This window comes from Orcinus orca, chromosome 8 (assembly GCF_937001465.1).
Source record: "Orcinus orca chromosome 8, mOrcOrc1.1, whole genome shotgun sequence".
Classification (NCBI taxonomy): Eukaryota; Metazoa; Chordata; class Mammalia; order Artiodactyla; family Delphinidae; genus Orcinus; species Orcinus orca.
In genome coordinates, this window is record NC_064566.1 from 104,992,033 (window position 1) to 105,013,708 (window position 21,676).

General features: G+C 52.0%; 1 protein-coding gene across 5 annotated transcripts in view; it reads left to right on the top strand.

Annotated features, from left to right (window-relative positions):
• The window catches only part of ST14 (ST14 transmembrane serine protease matriptase), a 39,838-nt gene that overhangs the window by 13,739 nt on the left and 4,423 nt on the right, over positions 1-21,676 (top strand). For 2 of the 5 annotated variants that reach the window (XM_049713597.1, XM_033406991.2), the window contains exons 2-16: positions 9,146-9,305; positions 9,533-9,660; positions 9,896-9,966; positions 10,509-10,666; positions 10,820-10,855; positions 11,138-11,378; positions 15,091-15,230; positions 15,408-15,505; positions 16,169-16,278; positions 16,364-16,494; positions 17,622-17,726; positions 18,017-18,127; positions 18,213-18,326; positions 18,564-18,746; positions 19,352-19,538. In XM_049713597.1, coding sequence (XP_049569554.1) covers positions 9,149-9,305; positions 9,533-9,660; positions 9,896-9,966; positions 10,509-10,666; positions 10,820-10,855; positions 11,138-11,378; positions 15,091-15,230; positions 15,408-15,505; positions 16,169-16,278; positions 16,364-16,494; positions 17,622-17,726; positions 18,017-18,127; positions 18,213-18,326; positions 18,564-18,746; positions 19,352-19,538 — 1,970 coding nt within the window. In that variant the 5' untranslated portion in view covers positions 9,146-9,148. Of the gene's footprint in view, positions 1-9,145; positions 9,306-9,532; positions 9,661-9,895; positions 9,967-10,508; positions 10,667-10,819; positions 10,856-11,137; positions 11,379-15,090; positions 15,231-15,407; positions 15,506-16,168; positions 16,279-16,363; positions 16,495-17,621; positions 17,727-18,016; positions 18,128-18,212; positions 18,327-18,563; positions 18,747-19,351; positions 19,539-19,744; positions 19,827-21,676 lie in introns of all 5 variants that reach the window. The other 3 variants (XM_033406993.2, XM_012536991.3, XM_049713598.1) reach the window with 3 other exon arrangements.

Sequence of the window (21,676 nt, forward strand, 5' to 3'; positions counted from 1 at the left end):
CCGGTGAGTGAAGAGCGCCTGCCACCAGTCCACGGCAGAGTTGGGAGTGGCACATGAAGCCAGCCACCCTCGTCTTCGTCTCAGGTCGGTGTCTCCAGCCAGTGACATCACCTCTGCCCCTTGACCTTGATCCTCAGCTGCAGAAGCACATCACCAGACGTCACGTGAGGGCCTTTCGGGGCCCCTCCCAGGACTCTCGGCCACCTCTTCAGTCTTCAGCTTCATCCCCTGCCTTCCCGGCAAATCACACCCAACCTTGGCCAAATGAGGAACAGTCTTTAAAAGGAGAGCCTGGCATGAAGATTTATTTCTTCTCCGTCTGCTTCGACTGAAATCTCGTGCAGATTTTTAGATCGTTAGTATTGTTTTTGCTATTTATAAACGTGAACCCTTACCAGTAGCTTTTCTCCCATGAGGACCGCACTGAGCTGCCAATGCCACCTTCCGGCTTTGGATCTGCGGGTCCCCGGAGCCGGTGGGAGAGCGGGCCCTGGTGAGCGAGTGGCCGGCCGTCAGTGTGCGCTTGGGGAGCCAGGTAAAGGGTCCTCGCCAGCATGAGGGTTCTGTGGTTGACTTGGACACAGTTTTGCTTGCTAAGCATTTAGCTTTCAGCCCTGGTGAGTTTCGTACCTAACAGGAGTAGGGTGACCACAAAGGTCTTTCCTATAGCATCAGATAAAATATGCCTTTTCCTTTTTACCTTCTATAAATTAGTGTTTTGGACAACCACTGACCTTGGGGAGGATGCATCATTTGCACTAGTGTGCTTAAACCAGCAGAAAGTATGATATTTTCCGGGGCTTCTCTGTCTCCCCTCCTGGATTTTTGGGTGGTGCTCCCTCTATCCCTCCAGGAAGTTGGGTGGGGATGGTGGTGATCTGATTTGCCCCTGCACCCCACCCCTTGGGTTCTCCCCCTTTGTCCCTTTGGGGCTTCACTCTGTGTGCACCCCTGATGTCTGTCTGTCCTCCAGGAAGTCATCCCTTGCTCTCTTGTCTGAGCTGGCCTTGAGCCAAGATCTAACTCGAGCTGGCCGGGGAGAAGAGGCCATGAGAGTTGCATGGCCTCTGTTTGTGGTAGGCCAGCACCTGCTTTACAACACTGTGTTTTGTATGTGCACCTGTAAATGTGTTTACTTTTACGAAAGACAGGACAGGCAGAGGCAGGCACCGGCATCCTCCCTCTTCTGTTGGCTCTGCAGTCTGTAGAGAGATGGTTATGTGTAGGGAGAAGGTTATGTTTTCAGTTAAGCCCGAACGGATGGGAGCTCCCTGCCACTTGCTCCCGGGGGCCACCCAATCCCGGGCATCCGTGAAACCCCGGCGAGGGTTGGTGTGGCTTGTCCCGCTTTGCTGCTTTACTGGCTTCACTCCCTTTGTGACTTTGGACAGGTCACTCCCTGTCTCTCAGCCTCAGTTTCCTTATCAGTGAAAGGACTGGGTTAGGCAAGATGATCTCTAATATGCCTGAAAGTGGGGCCAAGAGTAGGGTAATAAAAGGAAGTCGTCTAGTTACTGATTAAACAGCATTTCTGGGCTGAGTGGAGCCTGGTATTCACAGTGCAGGGACGACCAGGGCCCTGCCTATGAGGCAGCGCCATGGCTGACAACTTGCTCCACGGCCAGGCTGGGGTGGCCCTTGGGCTCCGCTGTCCATGCTGTTGGCCACCTTCCCCTTCCCAGGGAGTTTGCTTTCCCATATCCCAGAATACTTGCTCCCTGAGTTCTGGAAGCTGACCACAGGGAGGTAGAAAATCAGGATCAAATCTGCAGCTGCCACCCAGTGACTGTGTGGTCTTGCAAGGTCACCATTTCTCCCTGCCTTTCTGTAGAACGGCAGTGAGGGCACCAGTCACGCATGATTCCAGGATTGTTGTGAGGCTTGGGTAGGAAAACAGTTGTGAAATTACCCTGTACATTGAAAATAAACATATGAAACTATTATGTTACATTTCTTCCAACACATATAAACATAGACAAACAGGGACTTGAGAGTCTGCCTGCCAATGCAGGGGACACGGGTTCGAGCCCTGGTCCGGGAAGATCCCACATGCCACGGAGCAGCTAAGCCCGTGCGCCACAACTACTGAGCCTGCGCTCTAGAGCTGCGAGCTACAACTACTGAAGCCCGTGTGCCTAGAGCCCGTGCTCCGCAACAAGAGAAGCCACCACAGTGAGAAGCCCGCGCACCGCAACGAAGAGTAGCCCCCTCTCACCGCAACTAAAGAAAGCCCGTGCGCAGCAATGAAGACCCAATGCAGACAAAAATTAATAAGTAAATAAATAAATAAAACATTTGTTGCCTTTTCAGTAAATCTCGAGATCCGGTGATGTAAGTCCTCCAGTTTTGTTCTTTTTCAGGGCTTGTTGCATTTCTATGTGAATTTCAGAAGCAGCTCATCAGTTTCTAGGAAGAGCCTGCTGAGGTTTTGATCAAGATTGTATTGACTCTGTAGGCAAATCTGAGGAGAACAGACATCTGAACTCTCTTGAGTCTTCCAATCCATGAACACAGGCTATTGCTTGATTCATTTCTGTCTTTTAAATTTCCTCTTACCAACGTTTTGTAGTTTTCAGCATACAGGTGTTTTGCATCTTTTGTCAGATTTTCCCAAAAGTATTTCATATTGTTGATGTTATTGTAAGGGTTTTTCGTTTTGTTTTGTTTTAATTTCCAGTAATTGTTAATGTATAGTAGTACAATAGATTTTTAGATACTGATCTTATATCCTACAACCTTGCTAAACTCACTTATTATTTCAATAGCTTTTTTGACTTACAAAGCTGCAGTAATGGAGACAGGGTGGTATTAGCATACAGATAGACAAAGAGATCAATGGGATAGAATAGAGTCTGGAAATAGACCCGTGTATAAAGGGACAACTGATTTTTGACAAAGGTGCAAAGGCAATTCAGTAGAAAAGGGATAGTCTGCACAACAGATGATAGTGGATATCCATATGTAAAGGGGAAAAAAAGAAAAAAAAAGAACTTTGATCCATACCTTGCACCATTAAAAAAAATTTTTAACTCAAAGTGGATTCTAGACCCAAATGAAAAACCTAAAACATTAAAACTACTGGAAGCAAACATAGGAGGAAATCCTTGTTGCCTTGTGTTATGCAAAGATTTCTTAAATACAGCCACAGAATCAGAATCCATAAAGAAAAACCTGATAAATTGGACTTCATCAAAATGAAAAACTTCTCTTCTTCAAAAGACACTGTCAAGAGAATGAAAATCCAAGCCACAGACTAGGAGAAAACCTTTGCAAAATATATATCTGATAAAGGACTTGTAACCAGAATACAGTAATAAGAAACTAAGCAAACCAATTTTAAAAACTAGGCAAAAGATCTGAAGAGATACGTCACTAAAGAAGATAAACAGATGGCAACCAAGTACCTGAAAAGATGCTCAACGTCATTAGTCAGTAAGGAAAAGGAACTTAAAACCACAGTGAGATACCACTATACTTCTGTTAGAACAGATAAAATGTAAAAGACTGACCACATCCAGTGTTTGATAGGATGTGGACAACTGGATTTCTCACACACTGCTGGTGGGAGTGTAAAATGGTGCAGTCACTTCGGAAAACAGTCGGGCAGTTTCTTAAAGAGTTAAACGTACAGCTGTCATACAGACTTGCTATTCCACTCAAGGTATTTGCCCAAGAGAAATGAAAGCATATACCAGTACAAGGACTCATACAGGAACGTTTATAGCAGCTTTATTTGTAATCCCCCCTACCTGGAAACAACACAAATATCCATTAACAGGTGACTAGGTAGACAAATTGTGTTATATCCATTCAATAGGCTACTACTCAACACTGGAAAGGAATGCACTGTTAATATAATAAACATAGTAACACAGGTGAATCTCATATGTTGCATAAAAGTAGTGTTGAGTAAAAGTAGTCAGACAGTAAAGAGTACATACTGTTTAATTCCATTTATATAAAGTTCTAGAAGAAGCAAACTAATCTTTACTGATGGGAATCGGATAAGTGGTAGTTTGGGGACAGGAAAGGGAGTCAGGAAGGAAAGGAGGAGGGAAGAGCCAGGAGGAAACTTTGCAAGGTGATGGATAGGTTCATTATTTTGATCATGGTGATAGTTTCATGGCTGTATATATATGCCAAAAATTGTACACTTTAAACATGTACAGTTTATTTTATGTCAGTTGTACCCCAGTGAAACTATTTTAAAAATTCCATAGAAGGTTTATGAGAGTAAGTTTTTTAAAAAATCCCAAAATAGAACTAAATGACAAAGAAATGTAAAGTATGAGAGAGGGGGAAAAAGCCAGATAGGCATGTAGAGGATGTACTCCTTTAAAAACATTTATTTTATTGGAGTAGTGTTGATTTATAATGTGTTAATTTATGCCATACAGCAAAGTGATTCAGTTACATATATATATTCTTTTTCATATTCTTTTCCTGGTTTATTACAGAATATTGAATAGTTCCCTGTGCTATACAGTAGGACCTTGTTTATCCATCCTATATCTACTAGTTTGCATCTGCTAATTCCAAACTCCCAGTCCAACCCTCCCCTGCCCAACCCCCACTCCCCATCTTGGCAACCACAAGTCTGTTTTCTATGTCTGTGAGTCTGTTTCTGTTTTGTAGATAAGTTCATTTGTGTCGTATTCTTTTTTTTTTTTTTTTTTTTTTTTTGGCTGTGCCTTGTGGCTTGTGGGATCTTAGTTCCCCGACCAGGGATTGAACCTGTGTCCTCAGCAGTGAAAGCGTGGAGTCCTAACCACTGGACCACCAAGGAATTCCCATGTGTCGTATTTTATATTCCACAGATAAGTGATATCATATGGTATTTGTCTTTCTCTTTCTGACTTACTTCGCTTAGTATGATAATCTCTAGGTCCATCCATGTTGCTGCAAATGACATTAATTCATTTTTTTATGGCTGAGTAATATTCCATTGTATAAATATACCATATCTTCTGTATCCGTTCATCTGTAGATGGACATTTAGGTTGTTTCCATGCCTTGGTTATTGTGAATACTGCTGCTATGAACATTGGGGTGCATGTATCTTTTCAAATGATGGTTTTCTCCAGATATATGCCCAGGAGTGGGATTGCTGGGTCATATGGCAGCTCTATTTTTAGTTTTTTAAGGAACCTCCATACTGTTCTCCATAGTGGTTGCACCAATTTACATTCCCACCAACAGTGTAGGAGGGTTCCCTTTTCTCCACATCCTCTCCAGGATTTATTATTTGTAGACATTTTGATGATGGCCATTCTGCCTGGTGTGAGGTGATACCTCGTTGTAGTTTTTTTTTTTTTTTTTTTTGCGGTACGCGGGCCACTCACTGTTGTGGCCTCTCCCGTTGTGGAGCACAGGCTCTGGACGCGCAGGCTCAGCGGCCATGGCTCACGGGCCCAGCCACTCCGCGGCATGTGGGATCTTCCCGGACCGGGGCACAAACCCGTGTCCCCTGCATCGGCAGGCGGACTCCCAACCACTGCGCCACCAGGGAAGCCCTATTTGTAGACATTTTGATGATGGCTATTCTGACTGAGGTGATACCTCATTGTAGTTTTGATTTGAATTTCTCTAATAATTATTGATGTTGAGCATCTTTTTGTGTGCCTGTTGTCCATCTGTGTGTCTTCTTTGTATATTTTGGAAATTAAGCCCTTGTCAGTCACGTCATTTGCAATAGATAATGTACTTTTAAGCTTTGGTGTTCTGAAATTTCAACATGATATCTTTTGTTATGTGTGCTTTTTCATTTATCTTTCTCACCATTCAGCGAACCCTTTCAATCTGAAGAGACGTACCTCTCTTTGGTGCTTGGAAGTATTCTTCTAGCATTTCTCTGAGTACATCCTCTGCCAGACTCAGGAACTGGGCTCAGGTATTTATGGAAGATAGAGATGAGACAGGGAAGGGCATTGTTAGAAACCCCCAGAGCCCCACCTCCATCCCAAACAAAACTACTCCTACCCATGAGTCCCCCATAAGGGATGGGAAATCAGTTTCTCCAGACTTGAGGACAGCAGGTGCCAGAGGCTGGAGTGAAGGGGAAAACAGTCTCTTCTCTCCCATGTTCTGAATGGTAGTGGCTGGGGTTAAATCACCCCACCCAGAAGATTAGAAAACTATTCTCTGCAGTAACTAAGCTATCCCATAGAAAAGGTCTACACAGCCTAGCAGTTGGGAGTGCCCAGAAAAATATCTGGCTAGCCGCTGAATTGTGGCCCAAAGTGAAGCCACCTGTGGACAAGCCATGCCCACAGAGCTTCTGAACAACCTTTAGGACTTCATTCCTAAATATGGGTAAACAGCCACACATCCTCAAGCATTTGAGGAAAGCCTTCAACACGGAAGAGAAAGTCAACAACAGAGAAAAGTTACTCAATAGAAACATCAGGATGAGAAGACTTTGCCTCCAAAATTCATAAAATAAGAGAGAACTCTTGGAAATGAAAGTTTTGATAGCAGAAATGAAAAACTTAATAGAAAGATTACAAAACAAGATGGATAAGTAAAGCAGAGGATCAGTATAATAGAACTTACAGAAAGAGAAAGAGAAAATGCAGGGGAGGACATAATCTACAAAATAATACAAGAAAGTTCCCCAGACTGAAAGATACGAGTTTCCAAATTCAAAGGGCAGGTGGAGAGCTCAGTGTAGTGAAATTTAAAGACCGAATTCAAAGCATTTACTCAAGACTTTCAGAGAAATAACAAATCATGAATAGAAAATAATGGATTTGTACTATTATCATATTTCTCCAAAGCACAACTAGAAGCTGGAAAACATTGGAGCCTTCAAAATTCTAAGTGCAAATTATTTGAAACTTATAGTCCTATACCCAGACAAACCATCAACAAACGTGAGTGCAGAATTAAGGTCCTTCTAAACATGTGAAGTCACAAGAAACGTGCCTCTCTGGAAACTACTGAAGTATGTGTTCCACCCAAATGAAGTAAGCCAAGAGAGATGAGACATGGAATCCAGGAAATAGGGGTTTTAACACAAGAGGGAGTTGGGAGTTCCCCAGAGGTCCAGTGGTTAGAACTCGGTGCTTCCACTGCCATGGCCCCGAGTTCAATCCCTGGTCAGGGAACTAAGACCCTGCAAGCTGTGCAGTGCAGCCAAAAAGACAAAAACAAAACAAAACAACGACAAACCATACACACAAGAGGGAGTTGAAGGAACTTCCCAGGATGATGGTGGAGGAAGTTCCAGACAGCACTGACGGGAAAGGACAGAGTGCCCCCAGGAGGAGAATGAAATGAGAAGTTCTTCGACAGGCTTTATATGTGGAAGATTAGAAGAACATTACAGTGCTCTTAGACTGTATGGAATGACTTGGGTATATGTTAAAAAGAAATCCAAGTAAATGAAGGTTCACAGCAGGAAAAACAACTCAGTTGTAGTGAGAAGCAAACAATAGTGAACAGTATTTTCAAAGGCTAATAATGAAAACATACAGTATGGATATAATTTTTTTTAAACTTTAGCCCCATAACTATTGGGAGGATGGGTGAGAGACAGAGAAGGAAGGACCTTGAAATCCACCCTATCATAATAGGAAATCAGCTGATTATATTTTATATAGATGAATCAAGTTACTGGTATTGGCATATTATTTAGAAATATGGAGACAAATTCCAGAACAAGCAGCTTGGAAACATTTTAAGTGCCTCTGGGCTGTGTTTTTTATTTTCTTTTAAAAATTTTATTTCTTTTTGAGATGTAATTGACATAATAAGATGTACACCGTGTTGATTTGATACATTTATATATTGTAATATGATTACCATGGTAGGGTTAGCTATGGGATGTATTTCTGTGTTTGATATTAGATAAAGTCACAAATATAACCAATTAGGAAACTAAAGTTAGAGAAGCGAGTATCCAGATGGGGCAGGAGTGGGGAGAATCTTCCACAACAGTGAGTAAATAGGTAATGTTTGAATGTGACAAATCATGAAATGGCAGTTCAAGGCCATCATTTACAGTTATGAGCTTAATACCAAAACAGCCACATCTGTAAACTTAAAAATGGCCACATCTGTGGAATTTGGGGTGGGGCTACTGCTTTTATTACACACCCTGTTGGAGTAGGTATGAGGTAGTTAACGCTAAAAGGGCCCAGCCCAGGACTTCCCTGGTGGCGCAGTGGTTAAGAATCCGCCTGCCAATGCAGGGAACACGGGTTCGAGCCTTGGTCCGAGAAGATCCCACATGCTGTGGAGCAGCTAAGCCCGTGCGCCACAACTACTGAGCCTGCACTCTAGAGCCCACGAGCCACGACTACTGAGCCCGTGTGACACAACTACTGAAGCCCGTGCGCCTAGAGCCTGTGCTCCGCAACAAGGGAAGCCACTGCAGTGATAAGTCCGTGCACCTCAACGAAGAGTGGCCCCAAGCCCGCGCGCAGCAACAAAGACCCAACACAGCAAAAAAATAAAATCAATAAAATTAAAAAAAAATAATCATAAATGAATAAAAGGGCACAGCCCCTCCCCGGGTTTAGGGCAGCAGATAGAGTGGGTGCCGGAGGGCGGAAAAGTTGCCTACCTGTCACCGCGTGCTGCAGACACCTCACCTGCCCGCCCGTACTCATGCCCCCCTCTTCCTGGAGACCCCCCGCCATCCTGTTTGTTGAAAGTTTTGTTTTTCACGCTCTTGGGTCTGAGCCTGGGTGTGGATTCCAGTAGAGCCCTGGCCTTCTCAGCTCACCTTGGGGTCCTGGACTGGGAGCCTTCAGGCTCAGGGCAGAGCCGCCCAGTTTACTGACTTCTTTCTTTTGGCCGGTTAAACATTGGTGGAGCAAGGGTTAGGGTCAGGGCATACAGCGCAGCTTGCCCGAGGCAATCCTGGCCCTGCGCTGGGCCCTCTGTCCCCACATCTGTGCATCCTCCTGTGTCAAAGATGATTCATGTAGCTGACAGCCTCAATGACTGGGGTCAGGTGGGCTGTTTGTTTCCCTTTTATTTAAACTCACAATTCTTAAGCAGCACGTGCCTGGGGATGCATGGAGGGGAGGCCACTGCTCCTTCCTCCTGGCTTTTCCTTCCTGGGTGGACCTGACAGCGTGGAGAGGTTCTGCCTGAGGCCGGGGGTTCTGACCGGCAGTGCACTGATTTCTCTGTTCAGAACATGAATGGCTTTGAGGAAGGCGTGGAGTTCCTGCCGGCCAACAACGCCAGGAAGGTGGAGAAGGGCGGCCCGCGGCGGTGGGTGGTGCCCGTAGCCGTGCTGGCTGGCCTCCTGGTGCTGTCCCTCATGGCGGGGCTCCTGGCGTGGCACTTCCAGTGTGAGTGGACCCTCCTCCAGGGGCCCACCCAGGGCCGCCTGCTGTGAGCGGGAGGGGAGGGAGGGAGGGTGCGGTTTGGGGGGAGGGAAAGGAGGGCTCCTCCCACGGAGAGGTGAAGGGGCTCAGGGTCTGCTCCCCCGGGGTGGCTGAGGGCAGCTGTGACAGTGGGGGGACAGGAGGGCGTGTATCCCTTCCTCTGACCGCCGTCTTTCACTGTTCTCTCACAGACCGGAACGTGCGGGTTCAGAAGGTCTTCAATGGCTACCTGAGGATCACGAACGAGAACTTCCTGGATGCCTATGAGAACTCCAGCTCCACTGAGTTTGCAAACCTGGCCAAGAAGGTGAAGGAAGCGGTGAGTCCCGTCCCTGGGCAGAGCCCAGGCCCTGCTGTCGTCTCTGGCACGCGCACCCTCGCCCAGCAGCAAGGAGGCTCCCCTCTGCTCCCAGATGCCTGGGCTGGTGTGCGATGTGGGCTCCCGGGCACCTGGGAAGGGACCCCGGGTCCCAGGAGGGAGGGAGCGGCCTGGGTGGGGGCCCGGGGTCATGGGCGCTCTCTGGACCCCCATCAGCCTCCTCTCCTTCCCTCAGCTGAAGCTCTTATACAGCGGGATCCCTGTCCTGGGCCCCTACTACAGGAAGTCAGCTGTGACCGCCTTCAGGTGGGTGCTGGAAGGCCGGCGGAAAGGCGCTGCTGTGGTGCAGCGTCTGGGCCCTGCGGAGTGATGCGGCCACGAGGTCCTGCCTAGAGAGCCAAGGCCCCAGTCCTTGTCCTGACTTCATCTCCAAAGTACTTTTGCTTTTGCTAGCCTGACTGAATCCCTAGGGGTGCTGTGTGGCAGGTGGCATTGTCAGCCCCTTTCAAGTTCAGGAAGCAGGCTCCAGTAGCTGCGGCTCAGTGCGCCCAAGCTAGAGGCAGAACCCAGACTCCATTCCAGGACTTTTCCCGCTCGGGAGCCTGAGCTGCACTGCCCCCCGCAACACAGCACGTCTGCTCGGGCGTGAGGCTGTGAGAGGAAGAGGCCCAGGCCTCGGGCTCGAGGGATCAGCAGGTGGGTGGGCGTACAGGAGCCTGGGGGCCGGCCCGGCCTGGAGAAGGTCTCTGGGTGAGGCCCCTCGGGAGGCTCTTAATCCTGCCCCGTCTCCAGCGGGCACCTGGGAGGGCGTGGGCCCCGGCACCTCAGGCTCGCCCCTCTCTCCCCAGCGAGGGCAGCATCATCGCCTACTACTGGTCGGAGTTCAGCATCCCCCAGTACCTGGTGCAGGAGGCCGAGCAGGCCATGGCGCAGGAACACGTGGTCACGCTGCCGCCCCGAGCCCGCGCCGTGAGCTCCTTCGTGCTGACCTCAGTGGTGGCCTTCCGTGAGTGCAGGGGCGCCGGGGCGGGCATCCCAGGGCCAGTGCCCAGGAGAGGAGACTGCCTGCTGGCCGGCCCCTCCCTTTAGGGCAGTAAGGAAGCAGGAATACGGAAATAGACACATCAGTAAATGCTTTACTCTCCCTCTTGCTCTTCAGCCACTGACCCCAGAACAGTACAGAGCACCCAGGACAGTAAGTATCCGCCCTCCTCCCAAAGGAGAGGCGGGGGGTATGTGGCCAGATGCCCCTTCAGTCAGGGGGGTCCCCCAGAGTCACATGGTGGTGATGGCCAGCACATCCCTCTGCCTCCCCCGGGCCATGAGAAGCCCCCTTCCCAGTCTCTCGCGGGTCCAGAGCAGCCTGGGACGCCTCAGAGGGGCCAGGTCTGGCTGCCTCTCCACCTCCAGCGGGGGTCCTGGTTGCTCCCCTCGTGGCCCTGCCCAGCTCTGCCCCATATCCTCTTGCCCCACACAGACAGCTGCAGCTTTGCCCTGCACGCCCGTGGCAGCGAGCCGACCCGCTTCACCACGCCCGGCTTCCCCGACAGCCCCTACCCGTCTCACGCCCGCTGCCAGTGGACCCTGCGGGGGGACGCTGACTCCACACTGAGCCTCACCTTCCGCAGCTTCGATGTCGCGTCCTGTGATGAAAGTGGCAGTGACCTGGTCACTGTGTATGACACCCTGAGCCCCGTGGAACCCCGGGCTGTGGTGCAGTGAGTGTCCCGGGCGAGTGGAGGTGGGCAGTGGGAGCCTGGCGGCTGCCCGTGATAGGCTGGGCCTCCGGAATGACTGCAGTGGAGGCTGGAGGTTCAGGCCGCTGCCAGCTTGCAGGCAGCAGAGAGCAGGCGTGGCGTGGTCCTCGGCCCGAGCTGAAGGGGAGCATCTCAGAGGTGACTGTCAGCCTTGGCAAGGATGCCGGAGGCCCACAGGTCCCTAGATGCTGGGCGCTCCTTCACCTGTCTTTTACCTGCCGGAGTGGAGGTGCCACCTGCTGTTGTATCCCTCTCCCTCTCCCTCTCCCTCCTCCCTCCTCCCTCCTCCCTCCTCCCTCCTCCCTCCTCCCTCTCCCTCTCCCTCCTCCTTTCCCTCTCCCTCCTCCTCTCCCTCTCCCTCCTCCCTCCTCCCCTCCCCTCCCCCTCCCCCCCTCCCCCTCCTCCCTCCTCCCTCTCCCTCCTTCCTTCCTTCCTTCCTTCCTTCCTTCCTTCCTTCCTTCCTTCCTTCTTTTTTTCTCTCTTTCTCTCTTTCTCTCTTTCTTTCCTTGAGACTTGTGGGATCTTAGTTCCCCGACCAGGGATTGAACCCAGGCCCTGGCAGTGGATGCGCCGAGTCCTAACCCCTGGACCGCCAGGGAATTCCTCCACCTGCTGTTGTAAATGAAGGTCTCGTTGTTACTCAGCGATAGTGAGGTCAACAGTTGAAAAGATGGGGCCACACAGGGCCATATGGGGAAGCACCAGGGTCATGAGGAGGCAGAGGGGGCTGGAGGAAAACGTGGGCAAGAGCCCTTGCTGTAGATTCTCCAGGAAAGGCAAGGCAGGGCAGGGCAGCACCTTCGGACCGGCTGGTTTGAATAACTCCAGCGGGCTCTGGGCCCTAGGGCTGTCTCCAGTCGTCTGGTACCTGGGTGATCAGGGTAGGTGGAGAGTGGCCTGGAGCAGGGGACCTCCACAGAGAAGGTGTTGGGGTGTGGGCTCTGGATTAGTTAGTCTGCATGTGAAAGTCTCGCCCCAGTCTTTACTGTCTCCAGGGATTGGCTAGCCCTGGGGGGTGGGGCCACCTTTCCAGGTCAGCAAGCCCCAGGTATCAAAGCATTGGGGTTATAGTAAATAAAAAGGCATAGATAGCAGGTACACACTACTATATATAAAATAGATAAACAAGGACCTCCTGTAGAGCACAGAGAACTATTTTCAATATCTTGTAATAACCTACAATGGAAAAATCTGAAAGAGAATATATCTACGTATAACTGAATCACTTTGCCGTACACCTGAAACATTGTAAATCAGCTGTACTTCAATTAAGAAAAGGCATACTGCACCTGCTGAGGGTGCCGAGGTGAATCGGAGGCTGCCGGTGGGGGTGACCTGCCTTCACTCGGCTCCCCCTGCCGCTCCCGACTCAGTGGACCAGAGCCTCCCACTGCTGCCTGTGGAAATGAGCCGGGCACACGTTTCACAGCTAATAAGGTCTAAACTTCAGGCCCAAACCAGGAGGGAGCCATCTGCCGCCACAGCTTCACAGCCAGGACTTCGGTCTAAACACCCTTTTCATGCAGGGTTTCTTTCTGTTTCTCTAACTGATTGACTGTACAACAAATGAATACCTGGTCCTGGGCGGCAGGGTGGAGAACAGACAAGCACGAAGAGGACAGACGCCACTCATAGTCTTCCTATCTGGAAATAATCACTGTTAAATGTGTGTTGCACATTCTTATAGAATTTTTTGCTATGTGTAGGTTTGTGTATTTATTTTTAAAAAAGGGTTATGTGGCACACGTGGTCTTGTTATGTGCTTTGTAAAGATGGCGTATGTTAGGATCATCTTCCCAGGTGAGTAGCGTGTCTCTGACTGTCACTGGTAATGGCTGCAGGCTGTGGCGTTGCTTAGTGCACATGACATGCTCTTTGGCCCTGAGGCCTCTGGAGCCTGAGTGCTGAGTCTGAATTTCAGGCCTGCCACATTTTTTTTTTTTTTTCTTTTTGGCTGCACCGCACAGCATGTGGGATCTTAGTTCCCCAACCAGGGATTGAACCCATGCCCCCTGCACTGGAAGCACGGAGTCTTAACCACTGGACCACCAGGGAAGTCCCCTGACACTCCCCTGGTGGTCCAGTGAAGTGGACCACCATTTTTTTTTGAGGGGAGGAGATTTCTTTTCTCCATTTCTTTATTTATTGACTCTTAAATTTAAAAAAATTTTAAACTTTATTTTAATTTTATTTTTAAATTTTATATTGGAGTATAGTTGATTTACAATGTTGTGTTAGTTTCAGGTGTACAGCAAAGTGATTCAGTTATACATATACTTATGTCTATTCTTTTTCAGATTCTTTTCCCATATAGGTTATTTCAGAGTATTGAGTAGAGTTCCCTGTGCTATACAGTAGGTCCTTGTTGATCATCTATTTCATATAGAGTAGTGTGTATATGTCAATCCCAACCTCTTAATATATCCCTCCTCCCCTTCCCCCTTTGGCAGCCATAGGTTTGTTTTCTATGTATGTGAGTCTGTTTCTGTTTTGTAAATAAGTTCGTTTGTATCATTTTTTTTAGATTCCACATATAGGTGATATCGTATGATATTTGTCTTTCTCTTTCTTCACTTAGTATGGTAATCTCTAGGTCGATCCATGTTGCTGCAAATGGCATTATTTCATTCCTTCTTATGGCTGAGTAATATCCCATTGTTTATATGTACCACATCTTCTTTATTCATTTATCTGTCAATGGACATTTAGGTTGCTTCCATGTCCTGGCTATTGTAATAGTGCTACTATGAACATTGGGGTGCATATATCTTTTTGAATTATGGTGTTCTCTGGATATATGCCCAGGAGTGGGATTGCTGGGTCATATGGCAGCTCTATTTTTAGTTTTTTAAGGAACCTCCGTACTGTTCTCCACAGTGGCTGCACCAGTTTACATTCCCACCAACGGTGCAGGACGATTCCCTTTTCTCCACACCCTCTCCAGCATTTCTTGTTTGTAGACTTTTTGATGATGGCCATTCTGACTGGTGTGAGGTGATAGCTCATTGTGGTTTTGATTTGCGTTTCTCTAATAATTATCGATGTTGAGCATCATTTCATATGCTTTTTGGCCATCTGTATGTCTTCTTTGGAGAAATGTCTATTTAGATCTTCTGCCCATTTTTTGATTGGGTTGTTTGGTTTTTTTGATATTGAGCTGCATGAGCTGTTTGTATTTATATATTTTGGAGATTAATCCCTTGTTGGTCACATCGTTTGCAAATATTTTCTCCCATTCTATGCGTTGTCTTTTCGTTTAGTCCTGCCACTTACTAACTGTGCAGTCTTGGGTAAGTTACTTCACCTGTTTTGCCTCTGTTTCCTTATCTGTAAAATGGGGATAATAGTATTTAATGGTTGTTGTGACGAATACCTGAGTTAATGGATACAGAAGCACTAAGGACAGTGCCTGGCGTGTTCCTAGTAAGTGTTGGTAGTTGATGCCATTACTACTGCTGTTGTTGCTATTATTTGGTCCATAGTGTGTTTAATGAGTCCTCTACTGTTAGGCGTTCAGTGTTTCTGAGTTCTTGCTGTTATAAACAGAGACAGTCTTTTGAGGAGATCCTTACTCAGGTAGCTTGTTGCCTGTGTGGGGAGGGCTTTGGGACCCCACCCTCGGCCCCTCTGCTGGGTTCTGTGCTCTCATAACGCCCGCCCTTCTGCCCCGCAGGCTGTGTGGCTCATACCCTCCCTCCTACAACCTGACCTTCCTCTCCTCCCAGAACGTCCTGCTCGTCACGCTGGTGACCAACACCGAGCGCCGACACCCCGGCTTCGAGGCCACGGTCTTCCAGTTGCCTCGGATGAGCAGTAAGGGGCAGCCCAGGAGGGGACAAGCCTCAGGACCACATTTGACGCTCAGGCTCTCCTGGTCATGGAGTGTCTGGTGCCCAGGCAGGAGCTTGAGGGAGGCTGGCCAGCTCCTCAGGGCTCTCGGCCTGCCTGGGCCCTTGGTCCTCACGCCCTCCCCCCTCCCCTTCCTTTCAGGCTGTGGAGGCGACTTGCATGCAGCCCAGGGCACATTTAGCAGCCCCTACTATCCAGCCCACTACCCGCCCAACATCAACTGCACCTGGAACATCGAGGTAGGAGCTGTGATGGGGGGGCGGAGGCGGCTAGAGAAGGTGGGGGGGACAAGGGACAGGGAGGGGGAGGGAGGGGGAGGGATGCTCCAGGGCACCAGGAGAAAGCACGATGAGTGCCTCCGGCCTCCCCTAAGGTGCAAGTATGGAGGCCGCAGGCGGGGCAGGTCCGGGCAGCATCCAGCAGACCCGGGCTCACACCCGCCTCCTGGCCGGCGCCTGACGTGACGGAGGGAGCTGGGCCCGGGACTTCCCTCTCTGGCCGTGGCTCGCTCTGGGCAACGTGAGAGCAGGGGCGCCGGCCTCTTAGAGGAGCCGTTGGGACGAGGCCAAAGGCTGAGTGACACTCAGAGGACGCGCTTGCTGGACGACAGGAGACAGGCGTCTTGCCGACGGGGCACCTCACGCCGTCCAGTCGATGATGGGGGAGGAATTTCTAGCCTTCTTTAGTAACGTAATAGTGTGTCTCGCTGTTTGCAAGTCTGGAAGGTCTTCCAAGCATGGAGCCCGGATCCCTCCTGCCACGTCCTTACTGCCCCCGTGGGCCGGAGGGAAGAACCCGGCAGCCGTGCTCCCGCCATGGTCCTGGCCCCGTGGCTGCCACGGGCCACCCCGGACTTAGGAAGGAGCGAAGCCGCAGAGGGTCAGCAGCATCTCTCTCCCCAGGTGCCCGACAACCAAAATGTGAAGGTGCACTTCAAAGCCTTCTTCTTGCTGGAGCCCAACGTCCCCCTGGGCTCCTGCTCCAAGGACTACGTGGAGATCAACGGGGAGAGGTGGGTGTCGGGGGAGGGGGAGGGGGGGCTGCCCCAGCCCCGGGGCGGGTCCTCTTCCTCCTGCTGAGGCCCCTGCTGCCCCCAGGTACTGTGGAGAGAGGCCCCAGTTTGTCGTGAGCAGCGGCAGCAGCAAGATCACCGTCCACTTCCACTCGGACCAGTCCTACACGGACACCGGGTTCCTGGCCGAGTACCTGTCCTACGACGCCAGTGACCGTGAGTGACACGCTCGGGAGGCGGGGCCTGGCTGGAGGGCGGGCCGCGATGAGCTCTCTGTTCTGCATTTTATTAGCGCTGTGCTCTCCTGACTCTAGGCCACCGGAGCCGGTAGGATGCATTATCAGTTGCTGTAGTAGCTTTCTGCGGGGAAAAAAAAGGCTACCCTAGATGCACTTGCGAAAAAAGGCCGACAGTGAATGCCGGCACACACCGTGTCCTGTGGTCCCTGGGTGCGGCATCTCAGGCCGAGGACCCCCGAGTTCCTTTGGTCTGTTGTCCCTATGGTTCTGCATCACTTTGAGAATCTGTGCTTGTCTCTGTGTGTCTTTGAGCACCTATAGGATTAACAGCATGCTTTTGAGACACATTAGAACATACTGGGGCTTGAGTCATCACACTAACTACTCCTAGCTTTGGAAATTCTGTGATCTCTACGGAAGAGGTCTGGCAGTTTCCGTGACCTTGAATTTCACTGTCCGCTGTGAATACCAGTTCTTCCACGTCCATGGTGATTATTTTGTTTCCACCCTGCATCCTAGAATAACCTTTTGGAAGTCACTTTTACTGCACACAAACGTCCAAATTTAAGTTCAAATTCAACTACACGACTCACCGCCAGAAGTGTAATTAGATGAACAAACCGCTTTGTTAAGTGACTAAGCTACCTGTGCGGAAAAGTGACAACGGCCTCCTCTCCATTTTGTTATCTGCCTGATGACATCAGTTGTCAGACACATTCCAATTTCAGAAACATCGGAATGTGGAAAATGTCTTAGAATTAAGGGAAGCCGGTGATGCCGTGTGACACTAGGGTGGGACATATCAGCCGTCTGCAGAGCTGCTGCTGCTGCGACTTGCCAACGGGGAGCCTGGCGCTCGGGGATGTGGCTGACCAAGGACACGGGGCAGTAGAACTGCATGCGCACCCGCCAGCCTCTCTCCACTCTGCCCGGGGCTTTCCGGGGTTTGGTCATGGGGGGAGGGGGAGGGACCTCGACTGGCCCTCGCCTGCTAGCTGTAGGAAGCCCCTTGTCACAGCTCAGCGGACCTGGAGACCCCCAGCTGCAGCCTCGCTCCTCTGAGCTGGGGGTCGTGGACTTGAGGCCTGCCCTGTCTCTCTGCAGCGTGCCCGGGCAGGTTCATGTGTAACACAGGGCGGTGTATCCAGGAGGAGCTGCGCTGTGACGGCTGGGCTGACTGCACCGACCACAGCGACGAGCTCCACTGCCGTGAGTCGGGGCTGCCAGACCCGGGCATCCTCTGCCCTTGCTGTGCCCGACTTCTGCCACCGACCCTGCGGCGGGATGGCCCGAGGCGGTGGGGGAGGTTGTTCCCGGCCCGGGGCAGACGACAGGCCGCCTTTCCTCGGGCTCCTGGGGGCCCCCTTTGGAGCAGGCGGTGCTGAGTCAGCTTCCACAGCCAGGCGGGACGTGGTCCCCAGGAGCGCGGTGCCCCAACTCCTGGGAAGAGCGGGTGCTGAGTGAGCCTCGTGTCTAACTGCGGCCCCTCGCCCCTCCAGAATGCAACGCCACCTACCAGTTCACGTGCACGGACAAGCTCTGCAAGCCCCTCTTCTGGGTCTGTGACTCCGTGAAGGACTGCGAGGACGGCAGTGATGAGCAGGGCTGCAGTGAGTGGGGCGGAGGGTGGCGGCTGGGCTCCCCACGGCCCTCTGCTGACCCGCCAGCCCCTGCTGAGTCCTCGCGCTTCCCCAGGCTGCCCGCCCGAGACCTTCAGGTGTAACAACGGGAAGTGCCTCCCGCAGAGCCAGCAGTGTGACGGGAAGGACAACTGTGGGGACGGGTCCGATGAGGCCAAGTGCGACCACGGTGAGGCCAGGCCCCGCCCCCTTCCCTTGGGCGCTTGCCTGCCACACTCACGTGCAGCGGGTCCAGAGTTCAACACACACAGACCGCCCTGCACACTGAGTGTGCGAGAAAGGGTGTCGGCTGGGCACGGGTGCGGATGAGGGGGCAGGCCCAAGAGGGGTGTGAGGGGGAGGGACCATCAGCCTGGGTGCGGGAGAGAGATTGATTCCCTCCCCCTACGTCCTCCTCCGTGAGCAGTGAGCACCGTCACCTGCACCAAACACACCTACCGCTGCCTCGATGGGCTCTGTGTGAGCAAGGGCAACCCCGAGTGTGACGGGAAGAAGGACTGTATCGATGGCTCGGATGAGAAGGACTGTGGTGAGCAGGGCTGCCGCATACAGTTGTGCAGGTTGTTCATTGTGCAAGGCGCATACGGAGGTGGGCATTATGTCAGCGCTTCACTCACCCAGCTCTGCCCTGGTGAGAGGGTGTGTCTGCCTGGAGGAAAGGATAACTTTGCTGATTGGCACCCAGGCACTGCCTCACAGGCAGTTCTGGTCCTGGAGGCAAGGCCCAGGGCAGCTAGTACGTCAGGGCCTCTGTGGCAGGGCTGGTGTCCTGGCCGCGGTGCTGGGCTGACCCCCGCTCTGTAGACCTGGCCACAGGGGCAAGTCCTGGAGCCCTCGGCAGGGTTTTGTCCCCACCCCGCCCATACTTTAATTTGTAGCCTCTTGTGTATTTCAGAAGCGCTGGCCGTAGGTTACGTGTGAGCAGAGCAGCAGCTGTTCTGTGACTTCACGTCACCCATTGCTCTTCCCTCAGAGCTGTGTCCTTCCGCACGCAACAAGAAAGTCTGGGCAAATGACACCCAAATTAAATCTAAGCAAACCATCAGATGTCTGAAGGCCCCTGTGCAGGAGCGGGAGGTGGGGAGTGAGGGTTTTGAATTTGGGGGCAGGGAGAGGGGCCAGGTGGCTGCCCCGGCTGCTGCTCCGGTGGCGGGGCTGGTGCCCCACTGTGACTCCCGTCTCTGCCCCTCCCAGACTGTGGTCTGCGGTCATTCTCCAGGCAGTCTCGGGTTGTCGGGGGTGAGAACGCGGACGAAGGTGAGTGGCCCTGGCAGGTGAGCCTCCACGCCCGGGGCCAGGGCCACGTGTGTGGCGCTTCCCTCATCTCCCCCAGCTGGATGGTGTCTGCTGCCCACTGCTTCGTCAGCCACAGAGGATTCAGGTACGCCATGGGCCGGAGCGGGGAGGCCTCGTGCCGGCCCTAAGTGGGGCGCCCCTCCATGTTTCCTGGGGTGGAAAGGCCCTGTGTCTGTGAGTCGTGCCCAGGTGAGGCAGGGCCGGGACTGGAGGGGTGGCAGACCCCCCAGGATGGGGCTTAATAACAGAAGTAATAAAAATGAGTGTTTATTGGGTACCCCTCTTGTCCAGCGGGATCTCAGTGCCTCTCCTAACAGCTCAGGCAGACGGGTCTGAACACATCCCCGTTTTACAGAAACGGAGGGTCAGAGAGGTAAGGACATTTGCCTGAGGTGGTACAGCTTTTAAGAGGCAGAGCCAGACTGGGGCCCCCGTGTGTGGATTCCAGAGCCGGTGCGGTCAGCCCCTGCACGGTGGAGACCCCTCGGGACCCTTTCATTCACCGCCTGGCCCTGGCTTGCCAGGCCGCCATGGGCGAGTTATTCACCTTCCTAGGCCTCAGGCTCCTGGGTGCTGATGGCGACGCTGTGATTTTTACGCTGCGAGGTGTGAGAAGGGAGCGCGGGGACGCACCTGAAGCGCTGAGCCCGTGCCTGGCGCACAGTAGATGCTCAGCCCATCGTAGCCTCAGGTCCACGGCAGACCCGAGCCCGGTGCAGGGAGGGGCACCAAGCATGCCACTGGGCCATGCCGGCCTCTCAGGGCGGGTGGGCAGGGCCAGGCTTAGCAGGAGCAGGTGGCCCAGCGCCAGGGCTCTTTCTGACTTAGGTCCAGCCCGCCCAGGCCCTCTGGCCATTGGCTGCGGGAGGGGGACTGAGGGGACAGCTTGCTCCTGGAGACTCGGGCACAGGGGTCCCCCTCACCCAGGGCCTTCCTGCCGGGCGCCTGCCCTCCTGCCGCGGGCAGCTGCGTGGGAAGGGGACCCAGGGTGCCACGGTCGCCCCTTGGCCAAGAGAGAGCGGGACCACCATGGACTTCCGGGACAGACAGGACCCATAGCATGATGTAGGCCTAAGGCCAGACACTGGGGCCGGTCAGACAGGTGCACGTGCTGGGGGTGATGTAACAGCAGAGGCTTGGGGGGAGTGGGGTCAGTGGTGGACCCTGGGCGCTGCTGGTGAAGTGCAGCCTGGTCCAGCCTGCCCCGCTCTTCTCACTCTGTCACACTCCACTCCACTCTGGGCAGAAGCGACCTGCTTTCTTCTTGGGGTGATGGGAGCTTACTTCAGAATTTTTAGAATGAACTTATCATTTTGGAGTGTGGACAAGTTGCAAAGATAGGACGCAATTTCCCCATACCCCCGCCCAATTTCCCTTGATGTTATCATGCTGCTTTTGTCAGCACCGAGAAACGAGAAACTCACGGTCCCTTACTAGGAACTTGCCTCCGGGCTGCCTCGGGGCTCCGCCTGGGCTCCCCCCCAGGCTCCCTGGCACCGGTTTCACACCAGCATCCTTTCTGCTGCAGGAGTTTGTCCAGGTGCCCCCTTTGTGTCTGTTGTCCTGTCCCCCCAGTCTCCTCTGGTCCGGGACGATTTCTCAGTCTTTGTGTGTTTTTCGTGAGCTGGACAGTCTGGAGGCCAGGGGCCCTGTAGAGTGTCCCCACCTGGATGCATCTGAGGTGGTTCTCGTGATTAGACTGGGGTCATGAGTGTTTGGAAGAAAGTCACGTTGTATCAGCAGGTAAATGATGTCAACGTGGCTTATCTCTGGTGATACTCAGCTCATCTCGGTCATCTGGTTAAGACGGTGATGACCGCTCTCTCCACTCGGAAGTGTTTCCCCCTTCTGTACTCTATTCTTTGAAAATGAGTCAGTGTGGAATTGCTTTGTAAGGAAGCTTTGTCCCTCTCTCCCATGTATTTAATCATCTATTTATGTTTGTAGGGACTCGTGCATATATTTATATTTCGGGTTGTAATCCAGTACCGTGTGGTTTACTGTCGCTAGATTATTCCAGAGCCGACCACTGAGAGCTCTCCAGGCTGGCGCCCGGCTCCCTAGGACATGCCCCCATTCTTTTGTTTTTCTGAGCCACCTCCTTGCTTTCGGACACCACCTGGTACTCTAGGCTCATCCTGTATTTTCCTGGTCCAGCCCTAGAACTAGGCATTCTGTGAGAAGAAACCAAGATCTGGGTCCTCTGCACCCACACAGCCGCCA